The sequence below is a fragment of the Pseudonaja textilis genome, chromosome 8 (genome assembly GCF_049901715.1).
Source record: "Pseudonaja textilis isolate UNSWEBS1 chromosome 8, rPseTex1.2, whole genome shotgun sequence".
Classification (NCBI taxonomy): domain Eukaryota; kingdom Metazoa; phylum Chordata; class Lepidosauria; order Squamata; family Elapidae; genus Pseudonaja; species Pseudonaja textilis.
The window spans coordinates 30,365,532-30,393,441 of NC_141997.1; the positions used below are offsets into that span (position 1 = coordinate 30,365,532).

General features: G+C 40.7%; 2 protein-coding genes across 4 annotated transcripts in view; one reads left to right on the top strand and one right to left on the bottom strand.

Annotated features, from left to right (window-relative positions):
* Positions 1–16,227, top strand: part of ITGBL1 (integrin subunit beta like 1) — a 167,073-nt gene extending 150,846 nt beyond the window's left edge. The window contains exons 9-11 of the mRNA XM_087937935.1: positions 10,082–10,228; positions 13,369–13,482; positions 15,473–16,227. Coding sequence (XP_087794061.1) covers positions 10,082–10,228; positions 13,369–13,482; positions 15,473–15,564 — 353 coding nt within the window. The 3' untranslated portion in view covers positions 15,565–16,227. The remainder of the gene's footprint in view (positions 1–10,081; positions 10,229–13,368; positions 13,483–15,472) is intronic.
* A 7,839-nt stretch (positions 16,228–24,066) lies between these two features.
* The window catches only part of FGF14 (fibroblast growth factor 14), a 321,475-nt gene continuing 317,631 nt past the window's right edge, over positions 24,067–27,910 (bottom strand). For all 3 annotated transcript variants that reach the window (XM_087937937.1, XM_087937936.1, XM_026708390.2), the window contains one exon: positions 24,067–27,424. In XM_087937937.1, the coding sequence (XP_087794063.1) occupies positions 27,288–27,424 (137 nt within the window). In that variant the 3' untranslated portion in view covers positions 24,067–27,287. The remainder of the gene's footprint in view (positions 27,425–27,910) is intronic.

Here is a 27,910-nt window from a genome sequence, read left to right on the forward strand (position 1 = left end):
TAAAAAGGAGCTTTGTTTGCCAAACACTACAAATTTGTATGATTCTCAACTTCTGATACAAACCTCCACTTCGGTTTCAAATAGATACACTAATCAGAAAGATAACATCTCAATATTGTAATGGATTAGGAAAAAAAGTGAGTACTAGAGGAGAAATCTTAAATACAGAAATCAAATTATGTATGAGATTGGAATCAGCACTATAGTGGTTTAGCATTGCATATCTAATAATTCAGACCTTTGTTGTAGATTTGCCCCTGAATTTTTGCTCATGAAAATAAATACTCAGGGGAATTTACGATAGGTTTATGTATCCATATTCTATTTGCTGTTGTATATTGGGCTTATGCAATTCAAGCAAAAAAAAAAAGCAACCCCATTTATTATACCATTAATCAGATTTCTTAAATATTTACTATTCATTGATAATATGACTCATACTTCGGCATCAAAAATATAAACTTATAGGAAAAAAACCTATTAAGAAAAAAATGCCCCTTTCAACCTAGAAGATATTGGAAAACCCACCTATTATGCTGAGATGCATAGGCATAAAATGTCTTATTTTTTTCAGGCTGCTTCTAGCCATTTAGCCTCAAGTTATGCCAACCTCAGCATAATTTCTTCTGCAAATGTTAACAAGTAGTGGAGTTCAGCTCTCGTTGATTTCATGGGAAGGATGAGAGCTTAAAGCAGAATGAGTTAAAGCTAGAAGTGATCTTGGAGAACTGGTAGGAAGACTTAATGCCTATTGAAAAAGTAAATGGAGGTGGATAATTGTCTTCTGCTTGTCTCACTACAGATATTGATTTATAGCTCACTTTTCCAGCGCTAGGCTGAGGTAAATATAAAGAGAAAATGTGATGGATGAGGGCATAAGCATCCATGATCTTGCATACTTCCAAAGTCCTAAAGATGCTACTGTCCATCATTGGATGAAGAAAAAAATAGTGCATTTTCAGCAAGATCTAAGAATGGAAAGCAACTGAAAATCTACATGTCTTGTTCTGTTCTGATCACGTTCAGAAGTTTATCACACTTAAACTGGTGCCCTTGATTGGTATGGAGCTTATTTCATCATGTAGCTTTCTCATTCTCCTTCATGAGCTGAATACAGAAAAATGTGCTGTGTTATTCAAATTCCTCAAAGAAGTAAAATGTCCCAGGAGAACACAGTGGGAAAGAAAGTTTGCCATGGTAGGAAATAATATAGGGTAGTTAAATAATATGCTTGATAATGTAAACTGTCCTTTCAGCATTTAGAATATTTTACCTGAGCTGACTTGTCATTTATTTTTTCAGATACTTTTTGAGACTTAATAATTGCCTAGTTAGCTAATCACTTTTAAGATGACATAGAATGAAACATCAGTAAAGTCCGTGTAACTCAAAGGGAAAATAACCCAGTAGATTCAGTTAAAACAAGAGCCAATTAAAAAGAAATGCTAAAAGAAGCATCACCAGAAAATCTAAAAATAAACGAAAGCACAACAGAAATATAAAGAGGATAAAAGATGGGAAAGAAGAAAAAGATCTTTGCCTGGCACTGAAACAGAACCAAAGTAGATTTTTTGGAGAGCGTACACTGTATTTCACAGCTGGGACTGGAGTTGAGCCTCACCTTCTGTTGTCACTTTTACCCAGTGGTGGGATGTTGCCGGTGTAACAACTGGTTCGATGATTGCATGTTTCCTGCATGCGTGCATGCACACTTCATGTGTGCATGTGCCAAATGTGTGCGTGAATATCTTCCAGAAAAAACTTACCTGCAATGTTACTGCTTGAGAGTAACACAGCTGAGGAGCGGCAATCCGCTCTGCCGTGCGAATCAGCTGAGAGGATATAGGTAAAGTACAATGCAGGGGCGGAAGGGCAGGCCCACATGATTATCACAGCGAACCGGTTCGCTGCCAGCTAATAGTCAGAGCCTGGGGGTCAGCTGAACTGGTCTGAACTGGTAGAATCCCACCTCTGCTTTTACCTAAACAAAAAGACCACTTATACCAAGGGAAATGTTGGGATCCGGCTCTCAGGAACCGATAAGTGCATTGCAGTTGCTCAGATATTTGAGAATGACTCAGGCAGGCCCAAATTGGATACCATTGTTTATCCGTCTCTCTTAGTTTCACCTCTATAGTTAGAACGGTAGAAAAATAGGAGAGGGAGATTTTATGTATATTGCCATGAGCTCATGGGGAAAAAAGACTGGAAATAAATCATTCTAGACTGTTTTTTAAAACATTAGTATTATAAAATGCATTCTCAAGAAGAGCCTCATAAACAATAATTCATAGGGAATTTCTAAGATGTAAATCATCAAAGCCAGAAGATCTAAATCAACATAGAACTATAGCTGAGGTATTCATTTGAGAGGAAGACAACTTAGGGAAAACATGCTGAACGTGGCTTCTCGAAATTTTTCATCCCTTTCATCAGCCATGGCCATAGGAAGTGTGTGCATTTTCTTCTGTATAATGAACGAAGATGAGATATATGCAGGGGTGGGCTTCTAAATTTTTAGCAAAGGGTTCCTTGCCTGGTTGCTGGGTGATCATAGCCATGATGGGTGTGGCCTAGTCGGCCTCCTACACCAAGGCGGGGGGCGTTTTTGCCCTCCTTGGGCTCTGAGGCTCTCTGGAAGCTAGAAAAGGGCCCATTTATGGCCTTCTCGAACTTCCAGGAGGCCTGTTTTTCACCCTCCCCTAGCCTCTGTACACGCCCTGCACTTATCTGCATCCAAAATGGGCTGCATGGGGACTCCTAGGAGGTAAGGTGACCAACCGTCCTCCTTTAGGGAGGACAGTCCTCCTGTAAGTTCTGTCCTCTCTCAAAAAGTGTCCTCCTACATGTCCTCCTTTTGGATATTTGAAGACTAATCTGTAAATCTCCGTATTTGATTGATGCCGATCTGATCCATTGTATGTGATGTGATGTATTTGTATTTGACATGACGATTTGTCAAGGCTCGGTACAGTGTGGCGAGACGCGATTATGAGACACATGCGCTTCATACAGGATAATTGTTTTGAGAGACTGCGCCACGTGCAAGAGTACACCATGCACAAGAGTGCGCCGCATGCAAGAGTGTGCTGCATGCAAGAGTGCGCCAGGGGTGGGATTCTACCAGTTCGCACCTATTCGCTAGAACCGGTTGTTAACATTCTAAGCAGTTCAGAGAACCAGTTGTTAGAAGAAATTACTGGCCTAATCCTGTAAGGAAGGCAGGAAGGAAACATTCTGGTGTTGCTTACAGAAACTGCCTCTCCGTTAACCCTTATTACATTCTTGGCAGGACTAGACTTCCTGTCTCAGGAACTTCTCTGGAGTTTTTTTCCCCTTCTTTGCTTTACTTTGCTTGTGTGGAGTGACCATTCAAAGTTACAATGGCACTGAAAAAAGTGACTTATGACCATTTTTCACACTTACGACTGTTGCAGCATCCCCACAGTCACGAGACGTCAGGCGAGGAAATGCGTGCCTTGATGTGAGTGATATTGAGTTGGCCATGCCCAGCCAATAACAGGACCCCAAGCCACGTCCACCCAGTCACATGACCACCAAGCCACGCCCACCAACTAAGTCACGCCCACAGAACCAGTTGTTAAAAAATTTGAATCCCACCCCTGGAGTGCACTGCATGCAAGAGTGTGTTGCGCGCAAGTGGCTTTGTTTTTTTTTTCTTCAATTTATTTGTGTCCTCCTTTTCATTGTAAAAAAATTGGTCACCTTATGGGAGGGGAAGGGCTGAGTGGGAGGGGCCAGCCAGGAGAGGGATTTGGAGGTTCTCCAAACTGCACAGAATCTTATCTAGGGGCTCTCCCAAACACCTTCAGAACCTCAGCAGCCCAACCCTGGGTATATGGGCATGGGTTTCTTTCTGGACTGGATACATTTGTAAGTATATGTACCCCGAGAAGCACAAGGCAGAAGCTCATTCTCCTTCCTAGCTTACCCAACCAGGAGGGAGAGAGGGAGGGGCTTAAAATAGGACAGCTGACACCTTGCCCAACTGCCTGGGGATGATTTTCTGGAAGTGATTTCTTCCCAGCTCCTCTCTGGATCTGCCCTATCTTTGAACCCGACTTTTCTCTTGCCAGTTTCTCTCAGTGGACCAAATGTCAACCCACTCTATTTGCTCTTCAGAAAGTTATCCTCTTGATGGACAGCAAGGCAGCAGTCTCAAGACTGCCTATTTGCTTGTCAGCAAACAAAACAGAACAGAGCGGGACCAAATTTGGTTTAGTGGGAGGAGGGAACAGAAGAAAAGGCAAGTTTGAAAATGGTCTGGATCCGGCCAGTAAGCTCTGGAGGAAAAACTTTCCAACAAAAGCATTTGCATCCAGAGGAGAGAAACAATTGACCTCAACTCAGAAGACAGCTACCAGTTCGATTCCTAAGCCCCCAACCCAGAGGTGGTATTCAGCAGGTTCTGAGCAGTTCTGGAGAACCGATAGCAGAAATTTTGAGTAGTTCGGAGAACCGGCAAATACCACCTCTGACTAGCCCCGCCAGTCAGTCTATTCTCTGCCTTCCAAGTTTCAGCTGATTGGCTGAGTCTTCTTTTGTTGCCCTGCACAGGAGATCGGAGCTGGAAAGCAGGTTAGTGGGGTGGGCAGGGAATGGGGATTTTGCAGTAACCTTCCCCCAGGTGTGGGGAGAGAATCGAGATTTTACCATATCCTTCCCCTGCCACACCCACCAAGCTACGCCCACCAAGCCACGGCCGCAGAACCGGTAGTAAAAAAAATTGAATCCCACCACTGCCTCTACCCCCTCCTTCCTGTGGAAATGCTGTTAAAAGAATTGTAAAGAATTTTAGAGATCCTAATCCACAGATTTTCCCTACCTCGTTTTTCTCTAATTCTGGAGTCACCTAAGATTCCACAGTCGGAAGCACATTTAACAAGGATATGTTTTACAGCCAGGTGATTTCTCAATGACTTCTGATATAAAACCAGTATTTTCATGAGTGACAGAACCCTCCTCTCCTAAAGGGAGTTAGTCATGACCATTATTATTCATTAAAATTGTGACTTCCAGCTGGAGGAGGTTGTCCACCTCTGCTTTGGGAGTAGCATAGCACTTTCAGAAGAGAATAAACACTGCTCACTTTAATGGACAAACCATCCACTTAACCATATTGGCACTTTATCTTAAATAAATATTAAGTTCTTGGCCACATCCACTCCTTTGATAGGGCTAGGCAAAATGACTCCTGCGTATCTGCAGTTTAACATGGATGCAAATAGAAAGACAACCGAAGATCAGCCAGATATTTTGCCTCTCATACCAGCAGCGTCTTTGCAGTGCTGTATCTCTTCCCATGTATTTTCTCTTCTTGCTTCTGAACTGCCTAATTCCAGAAGAGAGAAAATTGGGAGGTTTGGGGGGGGTGGAGAGGGTCTAAAAATGGCAACTAATGAGATTCTGCTCCCTTGCTTGTTCCTCCCTTGCTATATTGCTTTCTCTGCTGAAAAAAAAAAACAGTAAACAACAACACAAAAGCTCTCTATTAATTGCCTACAAGAGAGGAATGCTAGCAAGGAAGGATGGTGTTTTCGCTTAAGAATAGAAGGGATATCCCTGGAACTACGAACTGTGACATGGCAGAGAAATCTTCCCTCAGGAGGAATTGTGTGCTACTCAGCGATGGAGAAAATAGCTCAAATCTATCTTCATTGCATTCTATGTGGAATAGCTGAGGCGATTAATCACTGAAGTTAATCAGGTCAAGTGCAGAAACCACCGGGAGATACATGGCATTATAAAGATATGTAAAGATTTGATCCTTGTATGTAGAAGAGCCCTTTGTTTCCAAGTGTTTTCACTGAAGAAAGTTGGCACCCAGCCTCTTAAAAGAATGAAATATTTGAGGAAATATTAAAAAGGCAGAATGAGAAACATGATTCTAAACACAGAAACTCAGCCCCAGATCCCTGCCCCCAGCAGATACTTTGGTGCCAGCTTATCTACAAGACAAAAGACTTCAGCTCCAGGATGATGGAATTGCCCTTCAGGGCAAAGCCATTCAGTCACAATAGGAAATTGCCTTTCATTGTATCACCCAGCAAGATACAACCAAGCCTGGGACACAGACAACCTGAGGTGTGACTGCATAGCCCCATGGGAGTCTGACAGCAGCCGATAGGATACCTGCCCTTGCCACAGGAACAGGAAGCTGAAAGGCAAGGCCCAAGCGAGGATTCACTATTCACTCAAGTCCCGATAAAAGAAACCCTCGAAATCATCAAAAATAAATACCTCATGGAACTAGCAGAACACTGTTTAACCAACACATATTTCATATACAAAGGACAAAGATACAAGCAAATTGAAGGAGCCCCTATGGGATCACCACTGTCACCCGTCATTGCAAACCTGTTCATGGAAGAATTCGAATCCAGAGCCCTAGCCAATGCCACCCACAAACTCAAACTATGGTTAAGATACATCGATGACATATTTGTGATTTGGCCCCATGGAAAAGAAAACCTAAACTATTTCCTAACACACCTAAACAGCACATACCCCAAAATCAAATTCACCATGGAAACGGAAACAAACAACTACCATTCCTAGATGTACTAATCTACAAAAAAACAGATGGCACACTAGGACACACCATATACCAGAAGAAAACACACACCAACTGCTACCTCAATGCCCAATCCCACCACCACCCAGCACAGATAAACTCCGTGGCCAAAACACTAATCGCCAGAACCAAACGCCTGGCAGACAAGACACACATAAAGACTGAACTATGCACCCTGACTAAAGTACTGACAGCCAACGGCTTCCACAAAAGCAAAATCACTGGCCTGATCCACAAAAACACACTGAGACATAATGGAGACCTAGAAGATGAACAGACCTATGGAACAGCTGTCCTGCCCTACATAAAAGGTACTACAGATAAAATCAATAAGATACTACATGGGCATCACATCAAGACTGCCTTCAAAACAGACAGAAAAATAGCAGCCATCCTAAGAAACCCCAAAGATAAAATTGACCTGGAAAACCAAGGCATATATGAATTCCCCTGTGCATCATGCCCTGCCACATACATTGGACAGACCAATAGAAGAATAAGTACCCTCCTGGATGAACACAAAAATGCAATAAAAAAGCTGGAACACACTTCCTCACTCGTCCAACACATGAAAGCCACAGGTCATAGCATTGACTTCAATGGCACCAAAACCGTAGCCACTATAGAAAACCCCAGCTACAGAATTATCAGAGAAGCCATAGAGATTGAAAAAAGACCTGAAAGCATGAATAGAAGAGATGACTCCACCAGACTGTCAATCATTTGGAAGCCTGCACTCACAAACAAAAAAATCTCCACACCACTAGCCAGCCAAACACCTGGGCACAAACAGATTCCCCCTGATACCTCCAGCTCAATCATACCCCAACCAGGCACCCAGATGAAACCTAGCTTCCTTATAAATGATAGCCGTCTGTTTACTCGGAGCCAAGCCTCACTAAAAGCCTCCAATACAGGAAACACAATGTTGCCAGCCAATCAAGACAAAAAAAGCTACAAAACAGACAGAAGATATTAGAAACACCAATCAAGCAGAACACAGCAAACTCCAAGACCAATAAACACAGACCAAGACTCCCAGCCAATCAGGATGAAGAAAAAACCATTCTGGCACAGCAGTAGGCTAGCCCCAAATTTAAAACAGAAAAGGCTGTGAAAGTCTGACTCACAGACGAACACTATACAGAAGCCTGATGATGGCAGATGAGATTCTGCCGAAACGTTGCTTCAACTTTAAAAGCACAACTATAATGATGTGGGAAAAGAAAGAATATGATAAGGCCTTGCATCATGTGGCTATCATGTATCTTGCAGGGAGAAAGACATGCCTAAATCTCTATAGGGAGAGTGGGGAAAGAGAATAGTTTTCAGAGTTTCTTATTCAGCTATCGTTCTCCAAGTCTGGCTGAGATCATCCTCCATTTTGACACAATACAAGAATTAGAAATGCATTCTAAAATAGGCAAAAATACCCTACTCCCTTTGAATAAAGATCCTTCCATCTGCCGAATACTGTCTTTTCTGAAACCGGCAAGAGAATCTTTTCCCTTTATAGATTGTTGAAAACTCTGCTACTTATGTGCAGTTGCAACAATTTTAATTGGACTCACGCATCTATTTAATAAGACCATTATCCTCCAGGATAAGATCATGCAACTTTGTTGTAAACAAGAATTTCATCAGGGGTTTTCACACTCTCAGTAGGTCTAGACAGCTCACAACAATCAAATAAATTATAATAAAAATCAGTAAAACCTAAAAATGAAAGACCAAGTTGAATTAGGGCTTTGAACAAGATTTCTGACAAGCCTCTTCTGCTGACAATTAGCAGAAAGGCCCTGTCTTCTAACTTCAGTACATGACAGAAAACACAGTGCTGGGAGGGAGCAGGTGCTGGAAGCGGCCTGATGCCAGGAGTGAGATTCAAATTCTTTAATAACTGGTTCTGTGGGCGTGGCTTGGTGGTCATGGCTGGGTGGGTCAAAAGAGAGAAACTCACTTTAACAATGCTCTTGGAGCAGGGGGTTGGACTAGATGACCTCTGAGGTCCCATCCAGCCCTGGATTGCTGTGCTGTTTCAAAGCATCCTCTGAAGCTGCATCTAGTGCCATGGTTTGTGGTCCTTCCTTCCTCTCCTTTTTCTCTCCCTCCCTCTATCCATCCATCCACCCACCCATCCATCCATCCATCCATCCATCCATCCATCCATCCATATTCATTCACTTCCCTTCCTCTCTCTTCCTCTCTCTCTCTCTCTCTCTCTCTCTCTCTCTCTCTCTCTCTCTCTCTCTTTCTTTCTTTCTTTCTTTCTTTCTTTCTTTCTTTTTCTTTCTCCCTTCCCTCCCTTTCTTTCTCCCATTTCTCCCTCTTTCTTTCTTTCTTTCTCCGCACCCTCCGCACTCTGTTTTGGGCCCAGGAAGCCCAGGAGCCTCCTGGGAACCAAAGCGGGGCATGGGGGGCCTCTGTACCCCCACACCTTGTTTTGGCCCTAGCAAGTCTCTTACCTGGGAGCCAGAACCAGGTGCGTGGAGACTCCTGGGAGGGGTGGGGTGGGGCCAGCTGGTCTTCGGAACTACCACTTCGCCAAACTGGATGTAAAATTAACATCCGGTTCGCCTTAATTGGCCCAAACTGGCTGAATCCCAATGCTCTGCCCGCAGCAGGTGAGCATGTGAAGCTTCATTTGCACATGCACAGGATTTAGGTTGCACGTCCTTTAAATTCCTGGGAGTCTACCTCAGCAAAGATCTCACCTGGAAAATCAACACGACCCAGTTGGCCAGAAAGGCCCAACAGAGACTCCATTTTCTGAGGGTCTTGTGAAAGAATAAAGTGGAACAATGACAGATGATTTCCTTTTACGGGTCCATAATAGAAAGCGTCCTCACATATTGCATTATGGTGTGGGATGCTGGTTTGACAGCCATAGTAAGACATTACAGAGGGTGGTGAGCACAGCACAAAACATCGTGGGTTGTTCCCTGATACCACTAGATGACCTCGCTAGGGCTCGCTGCCTTAGAAGAGTGAGGAAAATTCTCAGGGACGACTCACACCCTGGTCAGCACTTCTTCACTCTCCTACCATTGGGTAGGAGATATATAGCCAGCCACACAACAAGCCGAAGAACAGTTTCTACCTGTGGACTGTCAGACTTCTGAATGGAAAATAACTCATGTCAACATAGTATGATAGACTTTCAAGGCCAGCACATTGTGCAACAAGGTGTAATGAGATTGGGACTGGGTTAGGGACTACTGTCTTCACTGTGAATTGTGTTGTGGGGGGTGCACGAAGGGAGGCTCAGCCAATCTCATCATACACATGTTGTACTCGGACAATAAAGGTAATAATAAAATAATAATAATAAGAACCAAAAGGTTGGGGACCCCTGGCCTTAAGCCACCCTCAATCCTTAGTGTGAGGTAGAAATAGATACAGATTCATGAGCCCCACTGAAAGGACAAGGTGAGTAAACTCCTCTGCATATTAAAGTCCCTGCCTAGGGATTCTCCTTTTATCTAGATCAAGGGACCTGTTCCTGCGGTCGCTGCATTTGTAAGGATGGATGGTTTGGAAAATTGTGTCAACATCCAAGGAAATGTAACATGGCCGAAGATGAGAGCAAAAGTTACTGTGAATCAGCCGATGGCGTCTTATGCTCAGGAAAGGGTAAGTAAGTGGGGGATTGAGTGATGGATGCCTCAATTGGCCCTGTTCCTGAAGAATAAAAAAGAGCAACTTGTGTTTTACAACTTGAGGCACTTCCTTTGGTAATCCATTGTTGCTTTAAAAAAAAAAGCTTTTCAAAATATTTATATCACAGAACATTCTTGTGGCGGAATACTCCACTTTGCATTGAGAAATTTTGCCCACAGGAACTGCTTACCAGCAGCATACCATTCCATTTGATAATATCCTTGTGGGTGTATATATCAATATGGGGCCATTGTGAATTATGGGATATGTTTTAGCATTAGGCTTTGAGTGCTACTAGGAGCAGGCGACTCTACAATTGCTAAACCTCTGAGAAGGAAATTTGCTTTTGAGCAGAAAGGAAAAAGTTCTTGTCCACCACCCACACGCTTTCTCTTGCATTGTTCATGCAATTCATATTCATCAAAATTCATTCGGTTCCGTTATTTTAGAGGTTTTATAAGTTAGCATGTTGTAATCATCAGCTTTCATTATAAATTGTATTTTGGTCCTCGTCTTTGAAGATCAGTGGCATTTGCAACAATAGGGCTTGCCTTGAATCCAGGGGAGAAGAAAGAATCTTCTAAGAGAAGGTGAAATGATACTTTTTATTTTTCGTAGAATAAATCCAGTCTTTTATAACACTCCATCTATTTAGTGGAGATGCTTAATTTAAGAATACAGAGTTGCATCCATCCTTCCTCAAATATTTTGAGAAATTGGGGCAGGCAAAGTAGCATTGCAAGATTTGATTATAATTTGCATGAATGTCATGCACCATCACAGCATACCTTTCCTTTTGTGCTTTATTTATTGTAAAGTGTATGTGTCTCTGGGTGTGGCTGCATGTGATTTTTCTCTTACAAAATCACATTTTTAAAATTTTCATGTGATTTGTCAAAAAAGAGGTCCGGGTTTAAATTGCTATTGAAAGTCTAGAAATTGTTGGGCACATTATCCCATTCTGGAACTTGTTTCCTTTTTTGGTGCAGAACAGAGGAAGGATTACTTTCCATCTCTCTTCTACTGTCATTATGTACATCAGTAGGTCAACACTGGAACAAATAACGGCCATTGCTTGTAGGGCTACCCATGCTAATCATCCACAATATGGCCCTACAAAGCTGGGTCTTTTTGAAATGGAAATAGAGTCCATGCAAATTATTGCCTATTGCTTTTTTCCTCTTACTGTCACTCGATTTTTATCGGTCTTTGGACTCATTGTGCTAGTTAACATTTTTTTTTATTTTGCTGATGCTTACCACATAACTATCAGGCTACACTTTTGGGGTAGCAGAACTAAGCGGTATATAGTCCTTGTTCAGTGACTGTTCACAATTATGATGGCACTGAAAAATTAGATTTCTGACTGTCCTTGAAGTTGCAGCCATGACAGTGTTCCCCACAGTCACACACAATCCCGTTTATATTTGTAAGATACAAATAAATACATTTTAAGAATAAACTGAGCATTCAACTGCAATACAACTTCATTTTCGGATGGCAGTTGTATTGGCTAGTTGGTTTTGCAGAGTAAGCCTACCTATTTGGCAGCATCTAGCTGACCTTGAAAAAAACTAAGCTGCATTCTTGTCTGAGGATGGAAACAAAGTAGGATTGTTCTGGTTGGTTACTACCTAGATCAGGGGTGTCAAACTCGTGTCATCATGGCGGCATCATGGCGGCATCACGTGACATATCGGGACTTTCCCCCCCTTCGCTAAACTGGGCAGGGGCATGTGATACATCCAGCCCGTGGACTTTAAGTTTAAAACCTAGGAAATGACAGAGATTTTTGTTAGATGGAGTTAGAAACATACTAGATTACTAGAAGGTGATTGGAATCTGCATCTCTTACTGTCACAGGGAAACTAGTGAGGGCACCAGATTCAGATTAACAGAGTTGGAAGGGACCTTGTAAGTCATCTAGTCCAACCCCCTGCCCAAGTGGGAGACCCTACACCATTTCTGACAAGTGGCAGTCCAAACTTTTCTTGAAAGTCTCAAGTGATGGCGCTCCAACAACTTCTGAGGCAAGCTGTTCCATTGGTTGATTGTTCTCACTGTCAGAAAGTTTCTCCTTATTTCCAGGTTAAATCGCTCCTTGTCCAGTTTCCATCCATTATTCCTTGTCTGGCCTACAGGTGCTTTAGAAAATAGCTTGACCCCTTCCTCTCTGTGGCAGCCCCTCAAATATTGGAACACTGCTTTCATGTCTCCCCTGGTCCTTCTCTTCCCTAGACTAGCCATGCCCAGTTCTTGTAACCGTTCTTCATATGTTTTAGTCTCTAGTCCCCTAATCATCCTGGTGGCTCTTCTCTGCACTTTTTCTAGAGCGTCAACAGCTTGACTCAAAGATGATCTGGCAGCTGTGCACATTCAGTGGGATTTTCGCATTTCTGCACACCTGTTCAAATTGTTAGTTTAAAGACAATTCTTGAATTAACTCTTCCCTGCTGAAAAAAAAAACAGTGCTTAAAAAGATGGACTTCTTGGTACAGTGTGGCATGGCCTCGGATAAAGCACACTTGATAGATTGAAACCCTAGATGTTTGGTGTTCTTTTCATACAGTTAACGCCCAAATGTTTGTACTCTGGCCTGAGGGAAAAATGCTCAGAAGAAAAGGAAGTAGGATACGTGAGCAGGATTGTGTTTCTACATTGCTATATACAGTCCAGTGAGACCTGTTCTTATTACCTCACTCTGTTTTTATTCCTGATTGCATCTCTGTAGTTTCAATAACCTTGAGGTTTGTCCTTTCTCTTCCCTTTACCTTAGCTAAATCTTCTCACATGCCTTCATCCACTCTCCCTTAATCCCGCAGAGAAGAACGGCTTTGATTTTAGAGCTTTGGAACCAAGACAAAATGTCCTTCTTCTAAGCAACCCCTGATTAGATCAAAATGGAGGGAAATCATAATAGAGCATCCTAAAAAAATACCTTCAAATTAGAGCCCCCCCCATAGAACATCCTTCTCACCAGTAGGCTTTTATCACAATGAACTCCTTGTAGACAATCGTTTATTGATAGGCACTGATTATCTAAGATGTCCCATGCCTGATTGAAAAGTTCAGCTATTCTTTGAGTGCCTGTAATGATTTTTCTGTGCTTTCAGGTTCCTGTCACTGTGGAAAATGCATCTGTTCTCCCCAGGAATGGTATATTTCAGGAGAATTCTGCGAATGCGATGACCAAGATTGTGACAAATATGATGGCCTTATTTGCACAGGTGTTGTATGATCTCCTCAGTCAACCTAACTTTTCTCTGAGAAGACACACTACATTTCAGCTGCTCCTAAAACATTGCATGCTCTCACTCATCCAACAGCCTCTTGAGTTCAGAGCAGGTACTATAAACCAGTGGTCACCGACCAGTGGGCCAGGGACCACTGGTGGTCCATGAGAAAATTTTGGTGGTCCCCAGAGAAATGTCACCTCCAAAGCACCCCCCTCCCAAGGCAATTAGTCCAGGCTGGGTGGGAACACAAGGCTGTGCTGCCCACGTGGCCCACAGGAACACAAGGCTCGTGTTGCTTGCATTGCGAACAACATGAGGTAGTGAGGGGAGGGGGGAAAGGGCGGAGGTGGGGAACTTGCTCCACTTGCCCCACACACCTGGCCTGGCCACTGGGCTGCTTCCTTCTGCTTTCTTTTTCTGCTTTTGGCTGCATGCAAGGAAAGCAGCAAAAGGCTTTCTTTCTCTCCCCCAAACTCTGCCAGAAATGAGTCCTTAGGACCCTGCAAGGCATCCTGCTCCAAGAGGCTGGCTGGCGTGACAAGTCTCACAAAGACTAATTTCTGGCAGAGTTTGGGGAAGAGAAAGAAAGACTTCTGCTACTTCTGCTGCTTTCCTTGCATGAAGCCAAAAGAGAGTCTCTCTCTCTCTCTCCCCCCCCACCACCACCATTTTCCCTGAGAACGGAGCTGGAGACAGTAACCTGCGACCCCAAATAACGAATGATTGATTGGTAGGAAAACAGGGTGGGGAATTTTCCTGCAGATTTTGGGGAGGATTTTTCAGGGACTCTGGTCCATGGGATTTAAAATTATGAGTTTGGTGGTCCCTGAGGTCCAAAAGGTTGGCAACCCCTGCTATAAACTAAGAAAGCAAAGCATCCTTAAACAATTATTGCTTTGCATTCATTTCTAAATGAATGAGAAGAAATAGCTTCCTGACTTTCAAAGATAGTCTTCCTTCATGAATAAGTGAGGGAAATCCTCCTAATTAGACCTGAGCAAAGAAAGGGGCTACGTGTATGAAGCAAAGTCTTAAAGCATGGATGTCAAACTCACCGCATTGTTATCGTGTGACGTTTCACGACGGTTTCCCCTTCATGGAGCTGGGGTGGGTGTGACCTGTGTATGACACATCTGGCCTGTGGGCTGCCAGTTTGACATAAATAAATAAATAAAGTGTCAACAAGAAAGCTCCTTAAAGGAGGGAGGGAGAGAAACAGTCTTTAGGAATGCTTGAAAAAAAACCTGGAATTGATTGGCTATTTCCTATCTTTCCAGTTTCCATTATAAAACTTATTTTTGAAAGAGGAAGGAGTAAATTATTCCATTACACCCAAGAACAGCAAATGACACACAGAGACATCTGTCATATCATAAATGTTCGCTATCGTAAATATCATATCATATTCTATCATAAATATCACTGATAAATATCTTTGTATGTATGTTGAGAACCCCTGTGTCAAATCAGACTCCAAGTCACTTGGATTTGTCTTAAAAATGGTGCAGGCTGTATTTACCTGGTGTTATATTCTTCCCCACTCATGTACACACAAGCATACCAACACACACAATTGCAATTTCACACAATCACGCATAGGTTCAATGCTCAATGCTAGAATTGGACTGAGGAGACCTGAGCTGAAATTCCATTTGAATTATGAACTTGGGTGAATTACTTGGAAGCAGTTACTACTTCCTAGGGGATCGTTCCTTTTTAACAAAGATACAAAAGGGGTTTAGGGCTTATGTGTGATCCACCATAATCAGTTTTAGGGCTTTCGGGATCCACATTTTCAGCATTTTGGAGGGATCTGATTCTGAGGAGAAAACAAATGTCTTAAGCCTCAAGAGTGCTTCTGTTCAAGCCAGAAGGGGAAAATATGTAGAAAGAAAAATAAAATCTATTTTTTGTGACGGTTTATACTTTCACAGAGCAAACCATTTGTAATTTCAATGATGGATATGTTGTTTTGTTCCAGGAAATGGTATATGTAACTGTGGAAACTGCGAGTGCTGGGAAGGTTGGACTGGACATGCTTGTGAGATCTGGCTTGGGACTGAATATCCCTAACATCGTCATGACACACTGAACACTGACAGATACGTGGTGTAGAATGAGGCTGCTAGACTATATAAATGTAAGACGAACACAACCCCAAAATCCTACCCATCCTAATCGTTCAGCTCGGTAACATATTTCTTAAAATATAAGAGTACCTCTGTGTGGCTCTGTGGTTCTAATTCTGCGCATATATTCTTTCTCTCTCTCGCATAGCTTTTAAGTGTGCTATAAATGAGACAAGTGTTATTACATAATGTACTTGGATTACTGAATTTCAGTTTCCTAGTAATGGAAGAACTGTTTTAAGTGAAATAATTTGAAATGGTTTAGGATTATGCAAAATGACTGAATCGGTGGTGACAGGATGGAGGGGATCCTTCTGACTATGGAAATCGGTTCATTTTTCTCTTGAAAACTTTCACATAGATCCCCACAAAAGCTGCTTGCCTGTCTAGTTTACCACTTACTATCAATCTTTATTCACTTATCTGCAAGACTTGGGGGAAAGAGCTGGAAAGAATGGGAGCATTTAAGGACACCCCTCTCTGCATTAAAGCAATGCTTCCTTTCACAAGATTAGCAATGAAATCAAATCATTTATCTTGATTTATGCTTCCCCTGCTTTTTTTTAAGGGAAAAAAAAATAATAAAGTACTGGAATCTTGAAAAATACATTCTGTATGAGTCATTTAGGCACAGGTTGCAAGCATAGACTGTTTGCTTAAATGCTTGTTTTTTCTCAGCATAATTTTATCGCTATTTCTTTGTCCTCTTTGCCAATCCTGCTGTCAAAAACTTGTTGGTTATGATCTTGCCAGTCTTGTTAGAACTTTTCACCTGGTATGATGACCAACAGGAAGAAGCCACATTCAGTACATATTTAGCCACAAGTAGGTGGATGACAAAATAGATGGGAACAAAGGTGGTGACAGCAAAAGAAGATGAGGAATCCGGCACCAAGGCCCAGCAATGCTGTGGGGCACCAAGCAGCGGAGAAATAATTCATGCTTGGCAAGGTGAACGCTGTTTGTCACTCCGTTTGGTTGCATTAAAAATGTTCCTTTTGATTAAAATATTGAATATATACTTAGACAATTCTGTTTGGAATAATTGTGTGTGTGTGTGTGTGCATGTGCTATAGAGCCATGGTGGTGCAGTGGTTAGAATGCAATATTGCAGGCTCTGTCCACTGTCAGGAGTTTGATTCTGACTCAAATTGACTCATCCTTCCATCCTTCCGAGGTTGGTAAAATGAGGACCCAAATTGTTGGGGACAATATGCTGATATTTGTAAACTGCTGAGAGAGTGCTGAAGAGCACTATAGGGTGGTATATGAGTCAAAGTGCTATTGCTATTATAAATTCCAAATTGTCAGGGACTGTTCATAGAAAAGTAATTGGTATCAGCTGTGTGTACACACACACACACACACACACACACACGCACACATATTTTCTCCCCCAAAAGCAAAATGATATAATATGTATTCTATGTGGCAAACTGATACAAAAATAGACTTCTACATGGGCATAGGTACTGCCAGAACAATTCAGAACCCCACCCCCGGCAATCTCTCTGCCCACTGCCAATCATGTCCCTGTCATGCCCCTGTCAGAGTCTGAATCCAAGGAGGAAGATGAACAGCTGACAGGGAGTGGGGTGTGTGGCTCCGTTGGCTGTGGAGGAAACCGGGGAAGGGCAAAGTCCAGCTGTGCAGAGCAGGGAGGAGGTAGAACAAGGGAGAGGAATTCACAGGAACACCCAGGCCCACCCCTTCATCCTAGGGCACACAGGGAGGAATGGAGAAGAGAGCAACGTGGGTTGCGTGGCTTATGGAGAAGGAAAGGGCCCTGATTCCCTTCATTAGCCACATCTGGGAAGAAAGTTTAAACATCCAGTACATTTTTATCAGGGGTGGAATTCTACCTGGTTGGACCGGTTCTATAGAACTGGTTGGTATGATTCTTCCCAGTTTGAAGAACCGGAAAAAATAACACCACTGGCTGCAGCACGGTTTGTGTTGGTTTTTATTTATAATTTATATGTACTTTAGGTTCAGACTGAATTTCTTCCCTTTAAAAACTGTTCTTGGGGGAGTTTTTTCTCCAGCCAATGATAACTGGACATTGGGGGCCAAGTTGGAGGAATTAAAGGGACTTTATACCTACTTTTGTGATTTTGTTGCTTTTGTGTCATCACAGGTCTTGTGATGGGGAGGTCATGTCAGGTGAGGGTCATTGGGAGGTGAAGTACTGGTTGGCAGGGGTGTTGCATGGGTTGGTTGAGGGTCGCTGCTGTCTCTGGTTGGCTGTATGGTTGATTTGAAGTCTGAGGGGTTTGTAGGCTGGTTGTAGGTTGAGGAAGGTGTTGCCATATGAAAAATGTATCAAACTTTGATAGTTTAAAAAGAGAACAAAAAGGAGAACAAAACAGAAGGTTACCCAGGGAAGATGTCTTTGCCCAGGTTGTCTTTTCTAGGATGGAAGCGACAAAATAATTCTTGTGGGCTTCCTCTAGTAGTCAGTGCTTTGCTTGTCTGGCAATGGTGAGTATTAGTGGTAAGATCAGCCAGCTGGAATCTCTATTTTCCACTAAGTGGGGTCACTTTGGGCAAACTAAATAGTAGCTGGGAATTCTTCTCCAAATGGGATTATAATCATATTGGGAGGGGGGGGGGAATTGAACCAGTAATAGGGACAAAATGGGTCCAGCTGGGGCTCTGGGGTCCAGGTGGCCACTCAAAGATGCCAGAAACCACTGGCAGCTTCATATCATCAGCACTATTACAGACCATAAGAATGCTTTACACATACAAACAGGGAAATCTAAGAATACTGCTTGATATTTCAGTGGCAGAATTTATTCACAGTAGAGTTACACTGAGTTTTTTTTAATGCCCCCCCCCCCGGTTTATTAGCATATAATTGCATTTTATACATCAACATTTGCCAGCTCTTTAGTTCCTCAAAGGGGGTGGGGAGAAGTGGCTTCTTGTCAAAGTAGTTGCCCTTTTCTGTAAAATCAGGATACAAGCTTAATAGTTAAATAGTTTACATGTTTGGGAAACATTGCATTTTAATATAAAAAGTTTCACATGTTTTTTTGTTGCCAAAACAAAGTGGCAGTATTTGAATTCTGGACTCTCCCGTTGGCAAAAGTACATATGTATAATTATTGTAAATATTTTGTGGATATTTTTTTTTAGAAAGAGCAGATATGAATGATACGGGGGAAAAGCCTCTAATAAATAAGTGGATGTAATATGAAATTTATAACTCTGGCACCAGAGCTATCTACTCTTCCCTCCTCGTGTGCCATAAGAATCTTGATTTTTTTAAAAAGCACAACCCCTATCTCAGATCTGAACTTGGGTTCCTCGAGAACGGTAAGCACAGTAGCCTCTAAATGTTTTCGCATAATGCACTATTAGAAGTTACGTGCATGCATCATCATGAAAATAATCCTCAATGCTACAATATATCGTTTGCAAAGTTTGCATTTTCAAAAATATATTGATGCAATGTTATTAAGATAATTTATGGTGAAATAATAGATCAGGTGCTGTTTGACTAGAAGTCCTAAAAAATTGTTCTGTGCAAGGGATTTTACAATCAACAACTAGAAGGAGCCATTAAACATTTGTTGGTTCTATTAATTTAGTGGTAGGAACAATTTAATAATCAAAATCATACGTTACTGATGCAATAAGGCTATTGGTTCTCTGTGCTTAAGTGTAACCTGCTTTAAGAGAACTTAAATGAATGGGAAACCCGGCGAAACCTGTGATCACGAGGGCTGTGACTTCCTATACATGGGTAATAGAAAAGAGACTGAAAATAAAATGTTGTTTCTGATTGGTAACCGTGGCTTGATGCCTGAAATCTAAAATATTACATGCACTGTGGTTTCTGTAAAAAGTTATGAGCTCCATTCTGCATTAAATTCCACAATGATGTCAAAACTAAGACGTTGAACCTTTATCTTTATATCACATGGAACTGAGTAGTTATTGATGCAACATGCAAACTGCAGTACAAGCTCTAAAGTACTTATAGAAGCAACAAGGAGAAAGGGAAACCTGGTGTAGGCTCTTCCTCTGTGGTTTGCCAACTTCCCATCTAATTCTTGGAGAATCAGAATGCCACCACAAAGGAAGCTTTTATCTCCATTTGAATGACTTTGTTCTGTGATCAATACCACTAAATTTCTGCATCTTCAACATCAGGCTAACATCACGGACAGAAAACAACCTCACTGGTGTATTTTTAAATCCATTTTGCAAAATTATGTGCGTATTAAAAAGTTAATCAGGCAGAAGTTTCTTCTTTTCCACCTTGTTTTCTCTTAGCAGGTAATTTCACCAGATGCCCTCTGTGAAGGAGAAAGAAAGGGGTGGGCGGTTCTGGACACACGTTCTCAGCCCTCGACCTGGAAAGCAAAAGCCATTACTTATTCACCCACACGAGAGTAGGGTGCTCAATTACAACCCATAACATTTTAAAGCCTGCAATGCTATGCAGAGGTTTTCATCCTTCTGTGGATCAATTTCGGTTAGTCACAATAGCAACGTATGTGTATCTTCACATATACGGCCAGAGTTGTGCACACTACCAAAGTGTTTTTGGATTTTATATGCCTGCCAATGCAGCACCTGTTCATTAGATTATTAAATTCATCAGAGCAGCCTAACGTTTTTTCAGGCTTTCATGCTGCTATGAGCAAATATGTTGTTGCTTTAAGAGCAGCATTAACTTTAGCCTGGACCTCTTAAAGCAACATTATCTCTCTTTCAGGTTCTCGAAGTTTTGCTGTGCTGCTCCCTCATGAAACCTAAAAATCAATGACAACTTCATCCCTTTCTACAATGTATGTTTTTTTTTTTAGTTTTGATACTTGCAAAAACAACCCATTTTTAAAAAAATCGTACTTCTCTTGTGCTCAAGTCTATTGAGCTTTTTTATAGTCTTCAGAGTTCAACTTTTAATAACTTTATATGCGTATTCACACACTTATCTTGGTAACAGTTTTGAACTGGTTTGCCATTGCTTTGTTCTGAAATGTTTGCCAACTTCCCATCTAACCTACACCTCTGGAATTTCCTGGTAGTCACCCACCCAAATACTAATTAGCCTTGATCTTGCTTAGCATCTAAAGTTAGGCAATTCAGCAGGATGTTGTAACCTGCCAAGAATTAACTATCTTTGCATTACCTTGAAATGGATGGTTATTAACCTGGGTCATAGGTTACTGTTGGGAAGTAGTTGATAACTCATTCAAGACAGTCTTCAGCTCTTCTGGTTAGGAATCTGTACTGATTTGTAAAGTAGAGTTGGCAAATCTTTTAGTAATGGTGGAGATACATCTATTTTTTTGTGGGGAAGGGAATGGGCAGTACAATAGTAGTTAGAATTATGTCACTTGTGAACACAGATTGCTTAATTTCATTGATTTCAGGTATATTGCACTGAAGATGGTGTTTGATTTCGTTGTACGGGGTGCAATGACAATAAAGTAAACTAAACTATTGGAATTCCTCTCTATAGAATTAAACTAATAATAGTTCAACAACTATAACAACAACTAGCACCATATTATCAGCATCTTTATGGAAAGAAGAGAATCTTTACATTCTTTATGGGAATTTATGCTCAAAACCCCACCATTCTTCCAGCACTTTGTTACTGTCAGATCAGGCCAGAATGACAATTTCTTGAACTGTCACAAAATGCTGTTTTAGTGAGTGTGGAAGAGAGCATGATGCAAATTTTCTTAATGCTCTGAGTTATCTTGCTGTTATCTTTAATTCTTTTATTTGCTGTTTTATTGCCAGTTTCACCAATGTACTAATTTTTCTGCTCACTGGACACAAATGAAACACTCATTATTCGTTTTCCAGCATGGCTATGAAACAGTATACCCACTTTTCCAGCTCAGCAGAGATTATTATTCTGTCCTTTTAATGCCATCCTCTAATTCCAGTACCTCCAAATATCAGTCTGGAATAAATTATTTAGATCGCAAAGTAAAATTGGTTGCAGCTGTGCAATAGAATGTATTAAAACAGGAACATGTTGCGGTTGTTTTTAACCAATCGGGAACAAACACTTGCAAGTGACAAAAAAAGGTTTTTCATGGCAAATTTTGAGGGTTAACATTCTAAGTATCAACAACTGGTTCCATCTGTGACACACTGTAAAAAGAGCACAAAATTAACAACCTGATGACCTTCATTCCCCCAAGTTTTTCATGATAGACAAAGCCAGCTATCATACATTAAAAAAATATGGCTGCTTGCTCATCGTTGGTAACAATGGGCTGAAATGGCCCACCCAAGAATTATAGGTTTATTGATGGTGGGAGGAAATTATTAAATCTCCCATTCCATAGTGCATCTGGGATAAGATTAGATCCCTTTTTGTTTATAACTAATATTATTACATCACATGCTACATATAAAATAACTCTCTTTTAATATTTAGGGAAGATTGGGAAATAATAAGGGAGTAAGATGCCATTGCATTTCTTGTACACAGTTCTATCCTCATTTATAGATTTGGGAGAGTAGATAGCAGAATTTGCTATTAAGCAGGACTCTAATGCAGTTATAATTTCTACAGGGATACACATTAACAATTTCAAAATATATCATTTTAAAGCCAATTAAACATTCAGGAATAACTAGCAATATAAGATGTATTCTTATTTAAAAGTGCAGATTAAATCCTATATGTTTGAATGTTTCTTCTTAATTAAGCTCTTGGCACTCAGAAAGCCACCACTAGTTTTTGACATTCGACAACTTTGAAAATTTCTTTGGGAGGTTAATTTAGGTCTAATGAAAAAGAGTTATTACACATCTACTCCCAAATAGTAATCAAAGTAGCTTTATGCATCTCAGCAGAAGAAGCTCTGAATAAAAGGATGTTGGAAGAAGGTACTTGGGCTGTTTCTTGAGCAGTCTCCTTCATGCTTTTTATAAATACTGCAAATGTTGTGTTAAAACAAGCACTTTTAAACATTGGTGTTTGGGTATTTGTGGCCTTTGGCTATATTGCCTACGTAATTTACCAACTTTAAAATGGGAATTGAAATCTATACATCTTAAAGTTGCCAAGGCTGAGAACACAGGTCTAGACCAAATTCCAATTTTCTTGGCTATAAATTAGATAATATATGCTGTAAGTCAAATCAGCTGTTGTACTATTGCGGCACAGTCATTGGGTAGGTTTTAGCCAAAGGTCCAGTTTCACTTTTATTCTTAGTTATTTTACTACATAGACTTATTTCAAGTGGATCAGATATAAATGCATAGGGATACATTCGATGGTGGGATTCAGCCAGTTTGCACCACTTTGGAAGAACCGGTTGTTAACCGTGAGCGGTTTGGTTAACTACTTGTTGAAAGAAATCATTAGGGTAGAGAATTGGTCATTAAATTATTTGAATCGCACCACTGGATACATTTAATATTTTGATATGGAGTTTATGAATGTTGCTGGACTAATAAGGCTAACTAGGAAATGGGAAAAGATGGGAAAAATCTACTTATCTAATATTTTGGCAAGAAACAGAAGAAACAGTTAACTCACATTTTATTTAATAATATTTTATCAAAAAAATTTTTTTTTCATTTTGCCTCTTAAAGACTAAATTGAAGCAGATGTCAGTGAGTAAAACTAAGTTTGCTCAAGGGATTTCTTTTTAGGTTGAGGTGTTCCAAATTAAAAGCCAAATTAAATAGAGGCTAAGGCTTGTTTTGGGAGAAAATTTCAGAAGATATATGTACATATACATATATACACACACACGCACACACATATTTATACTTAATCTTCTGAAATTTTCTGAAATATATATATAACCTTTCCACATACAACTTTATGGTCCCACTCATTATGGAGAGGGGACTCAGGAACCACTGCTATGATTCTTGCTTCTGACCTTGCCCTTTAATTTAGAATAATTTCTCAATGCACGAGTGGAAAATGTTCTCTCTGTAGATATGAATGCCAGCTTAAGAGGGGGCCAGTTCAAACTCCTCCAACTGAATTAGAAGTGCATGACTTGACTGGTCTTTATTGATAATATTGCCCCTATTTCAGGTATTCCAGCAACTGACTTGTGGATTAAGAGCCAAATGAGAAAACTTAATGGAGAAGGCTCAGTCATCATAAAGATAGTGTATATGGAAGTATAAAACACACAATCTATAGTTACAAATTGATTCCATCAGATTGACTGTACAATTCTTTAGGAAATAACAGGCAGCCAAAAAGAAAGTTTCACTTGACAGCAAAATTAATTTGAAAGGGAACCAAAGGTGTCATCTTGTCCTGGAAAACAGCAAGAGAGATAATAAAACCAAGGACCTCCCTCAGATTTTCTTTGGCATGATCTGGGGAAAGAGAATTGAGTTTTGCCAAATTGTTTTCATGCCTCATTATGCTGCAACCGATGCTGTGCTACTTTTTGCACATTTAAAAAAAATATGTAAAGGGTATTTTTAAATATGTGTTTCATATAAATATTTTATTCAATATGCTGTATGTGTGTATACAACAAAATGGTAATAAACACAAACTGTACAATGCAGACGAACTTGTTGCTTATATGTATGTCAGTTTTGCAGTACATACCAACAGGTCTGATACATATAGCCTACTACATGCAATTCATTATTACCATCCTTTTCCCATGCAAACAGATGAGACAAACTTAAAAAAAAGTTAACTAAAGCACAAGGAACCACACAGTCTCTCCTCTCTGCTGAAATGGATTTAGATTCTCAAATAAGCTTATTTAAGATCCTCCCAGTCATGGAAGGTGTGAAGGCCATCTACATCCATTGCAACAAAGAGAGGAATAAGTGTGTTCTACTTATAGTATACAGTGTCAATCATTTACAAACATGAACTCGGTCTTCTTGTTAACTACATGGCTGGTTGACATGGCAGTATGGGCACAAATGTAAAAATTAAGGGAATGTATTGCAACTTGGCAAAAGAGAATAGTTCTCTTTGGCTAACCTTGATTCTGGCCTCAAAGCTTCTTTGTACATGGAAAGAGAGAAAAAAAGGTGCCCCAGCAGAAGAATTATGCAGTAAGTACAAGCCTGGAGCAGCAGGTGTAGAGAGGAAAAAAAAAATCTCACTGGCATTATAAAATGAGCTGACAGACTGGTGTTACCTCACCTTATGCTTGGTGCTTTATGTTTGGTTCCAAGTCCTGAGGTGATCCACAAGCCCCCCAACCTGTCCCTCTCCAGCTTCATACATCATCATCAAAATGAAAGAGAAATAATACATTTCACATTTTATTTTGCACTCTTGTTTTAGAGCTTTCAGTTGCACAATACAGAAAGTATAAAGGTAAAGGTAAAGGTTCCCCTCGCACATACGTGCTAGTCATTTCCGGCAGTCTCTAATAACTGGGGCTCTAGGGGAAAAAAACTTTCAAAATTCAGAATAAAACGTGACGGGCTGGCAGAGTTGGACAGACACCAATTCTGTGCCTATTATGCAGAGCCCCTGAAGTGGCATGGTTTCTGAAGTCATCCAGGCCAAGGCTGATCCACTTGTGGGGAACTAGAATGGCTCCTTTCTACCCTGCATGAGGATAAAATAAAATAAAATAAAAGGCCTTCTTCCCAAGAGGAACCTCAAAGATATTCCTTCTGTAGAAGCCAAGGAGGAAAATGATGTTTATAGTTCATTTTGCGCACCAATTCTTTCCTTTGTTGTAAAACACCGTAATTTTTTGTTGTTTTTAAAAATGCTACTAAATTCTGGCAACAGAACAATGTTTAATGTGCTTCAGTTGTGTGGCTGAAAGAAATCAACTTAAAACAGCCTCTTACCATGTATGGAGAAACCAAGAAATTGGAGGGTCAAATACTCCTGTTGTACATGAATAACCTAGTAGCAATGTGAGATCTATTCACACATACCTTAAGGGCTTGCTTGTTCAAATAGAAGCTGTTATGAATCAAGATTCAAGAGTTAATTCAAACTTTAATCTCTTACCACCAAACCAAATAGGAAATCTGAACATTCCATAATAACTATGAAAAGTCAACCAAATTTAAAACCACTTTGAAAAAAAAGTTCCAAAATTTAAATGGAAAACAAACATGAGTGCAAATGTTTAGACGTTTCATACATGATTTTCCAGAACAAAGATACATTTTGGTCCACATCATGCTTTCAACTTAGTTTCCCAGTATCTACTTTCAAAAATTTATCGATTTGTCTAAGAGTGTTTTGTAAGAATAGCCTGTTACTATTCTTTCATTTTGGCCTCAAGGCTCTCTATCCAAAAAATACTAGTATTTATTTCATTTAATAATCAAAAGAGAAACATTCTTGACCTTGTTCTTTTGTTAGAATTCTCTTCAATTTGTAGAATACAGGGAAAACCAAAATAATAAGATAAATGCAAGGCACCGAAAATCTAGCAATTTGGTGGCCATAATATCCTACGAAGCTGGACTGGAAACATAGTGCTGTGGTATAGATAAAATAATATATTGCCTGGACTTTGCATGCTAAGCTATCAAAAAAATGCAAAGGAAACCTTCAAATATGTTAAAAATCTTTCCTCTCTTTTTAACACTGAAAATATTAAAGTATAATCTGTAACTATCTTTTGCATTGGTGCTGCAGAGAAAAACACAACTTCCTTGCTCATGCTTTGCTGAGTAAGAGTGAACTACAGCCATAAATAAAGATGGGGTTACGTTCCATTGTTTAAAAACAGGAGAAGGAATCTATTGTTTTGAAAGAGACATAGGTAGCGGAATTCCCATTCATTCGAATTTTTTTTTTCTTTTGGATTTCAGATAATGAGTACTAGTAGATGAAAAATGAGCCTTAATTCAGGCCTACAAGGCCTACAGAGTACTTTGGACCCACTTTCTTAAAAATATGTGGGTCTTGCTCGCTGGGCAAGGCAAATGTTACCATTACCAGTAAGTCTGTGATATGTATAAAACACACACACGCACACACAGGGGGGTATCAAACATTGGCCTTGAAAGGTTGTTGACTAGCCACACGTGATGCTTTTGCCTCCTCGGGAACATACTGGACTTTTATTCAAGCGGAATCCTTATTTGCAATGATCCTATCTTTTACAGGTATGATCCCTAACAGGGTTTTGAAGGCTCCCCTAATTCTCTGATTGCTTTCTAAAACTAAGCCATCAGCAACACTTCAATCTGAGCAAAACATAATCCCTGCAAAGGAGTCACACAGACAGCGGAGCAAGCAGCCTCATTAAAAAAGAGGAGGAAGAAAAAATCCATAATAGCACAGGTTTTACAGCATCTACCTAGAAATTACTTGTTATTATTCTGTGGGCTACAAAATTGAACTTAACACACGGGGGGTCTCCTGGGCTCCAAAGGAGGGGGGGGGGGGAGTTACGGGTAACTGTCAGCAGGCAAGAGATATCAAGTGTACTTGTGAAGTATGCCATTCACATGAGGTGTCACAGTCACAGAAAGAGATTAAAAGGCATTCCATATCTGGTAGGGCATTCTATGGTCGGAGTTCAGCTGGTCATCCAAAAGTCTTTGCTGTGGGAGGAGTTACAGATTTGGAAAGAGCACAGAGCAAGCCGTCGCTTGCTTCCAGCTAATCCGCAGACACCAGACTGGGATAGTTTTGCAAGGATAAAGTGCTCAGCTGTACATAAGAGAGTTCAGTAAGTCACAACATCCACGAGGCTCTGGCTATGTGGTCTTACTCTTGTTCACTGGTTTTCCTCCATTCATTATTGCCGATGCACTTGTGCTTTTACTTGGCGTCACCCCAGCCTTTGGCACTGTTTCCCCAACATCATGTAGAGAGGGTTCTCGGTACATGGCAACTATAGTATTAGGGAGAAAAGAGAAATCCGTGTTAAGTCAAACATGCTAGCAAAGTTTGTTCCTGCACTTATTTCAGTGCAAAATATCAGACCACCCTTCTTTAAATCTGATGCAGAGCTGGTTTATTTTTTAAAAAAATATAACGCAATATAAAACAACACACACACATTCATGCTTTGGCCACATAGTGACTTCCCTCAGATATATATCTACGATTAAAAAGCGAAGTGTAAAATATGTGCAATCTAAGCAAAGCTGATTAAAATTAAAGATGTATTTCAGAGGTGGTATTCAGCAGGTTCTGACCAGTTCTGGAGAACCGGTATGGAAATTTTGAGTAGTTCAGGAAACCAGTGGTAACCTTCCGCCAGGAGTGGGGAGGGAATGGGGATTTTGCAGTATCCTTCCCCTGCCATGCCAAGCCCACAAAGCCATACCCACAGAACCAGTAGTAAAAAAAATTGAATCCCACCACTGATGTATTT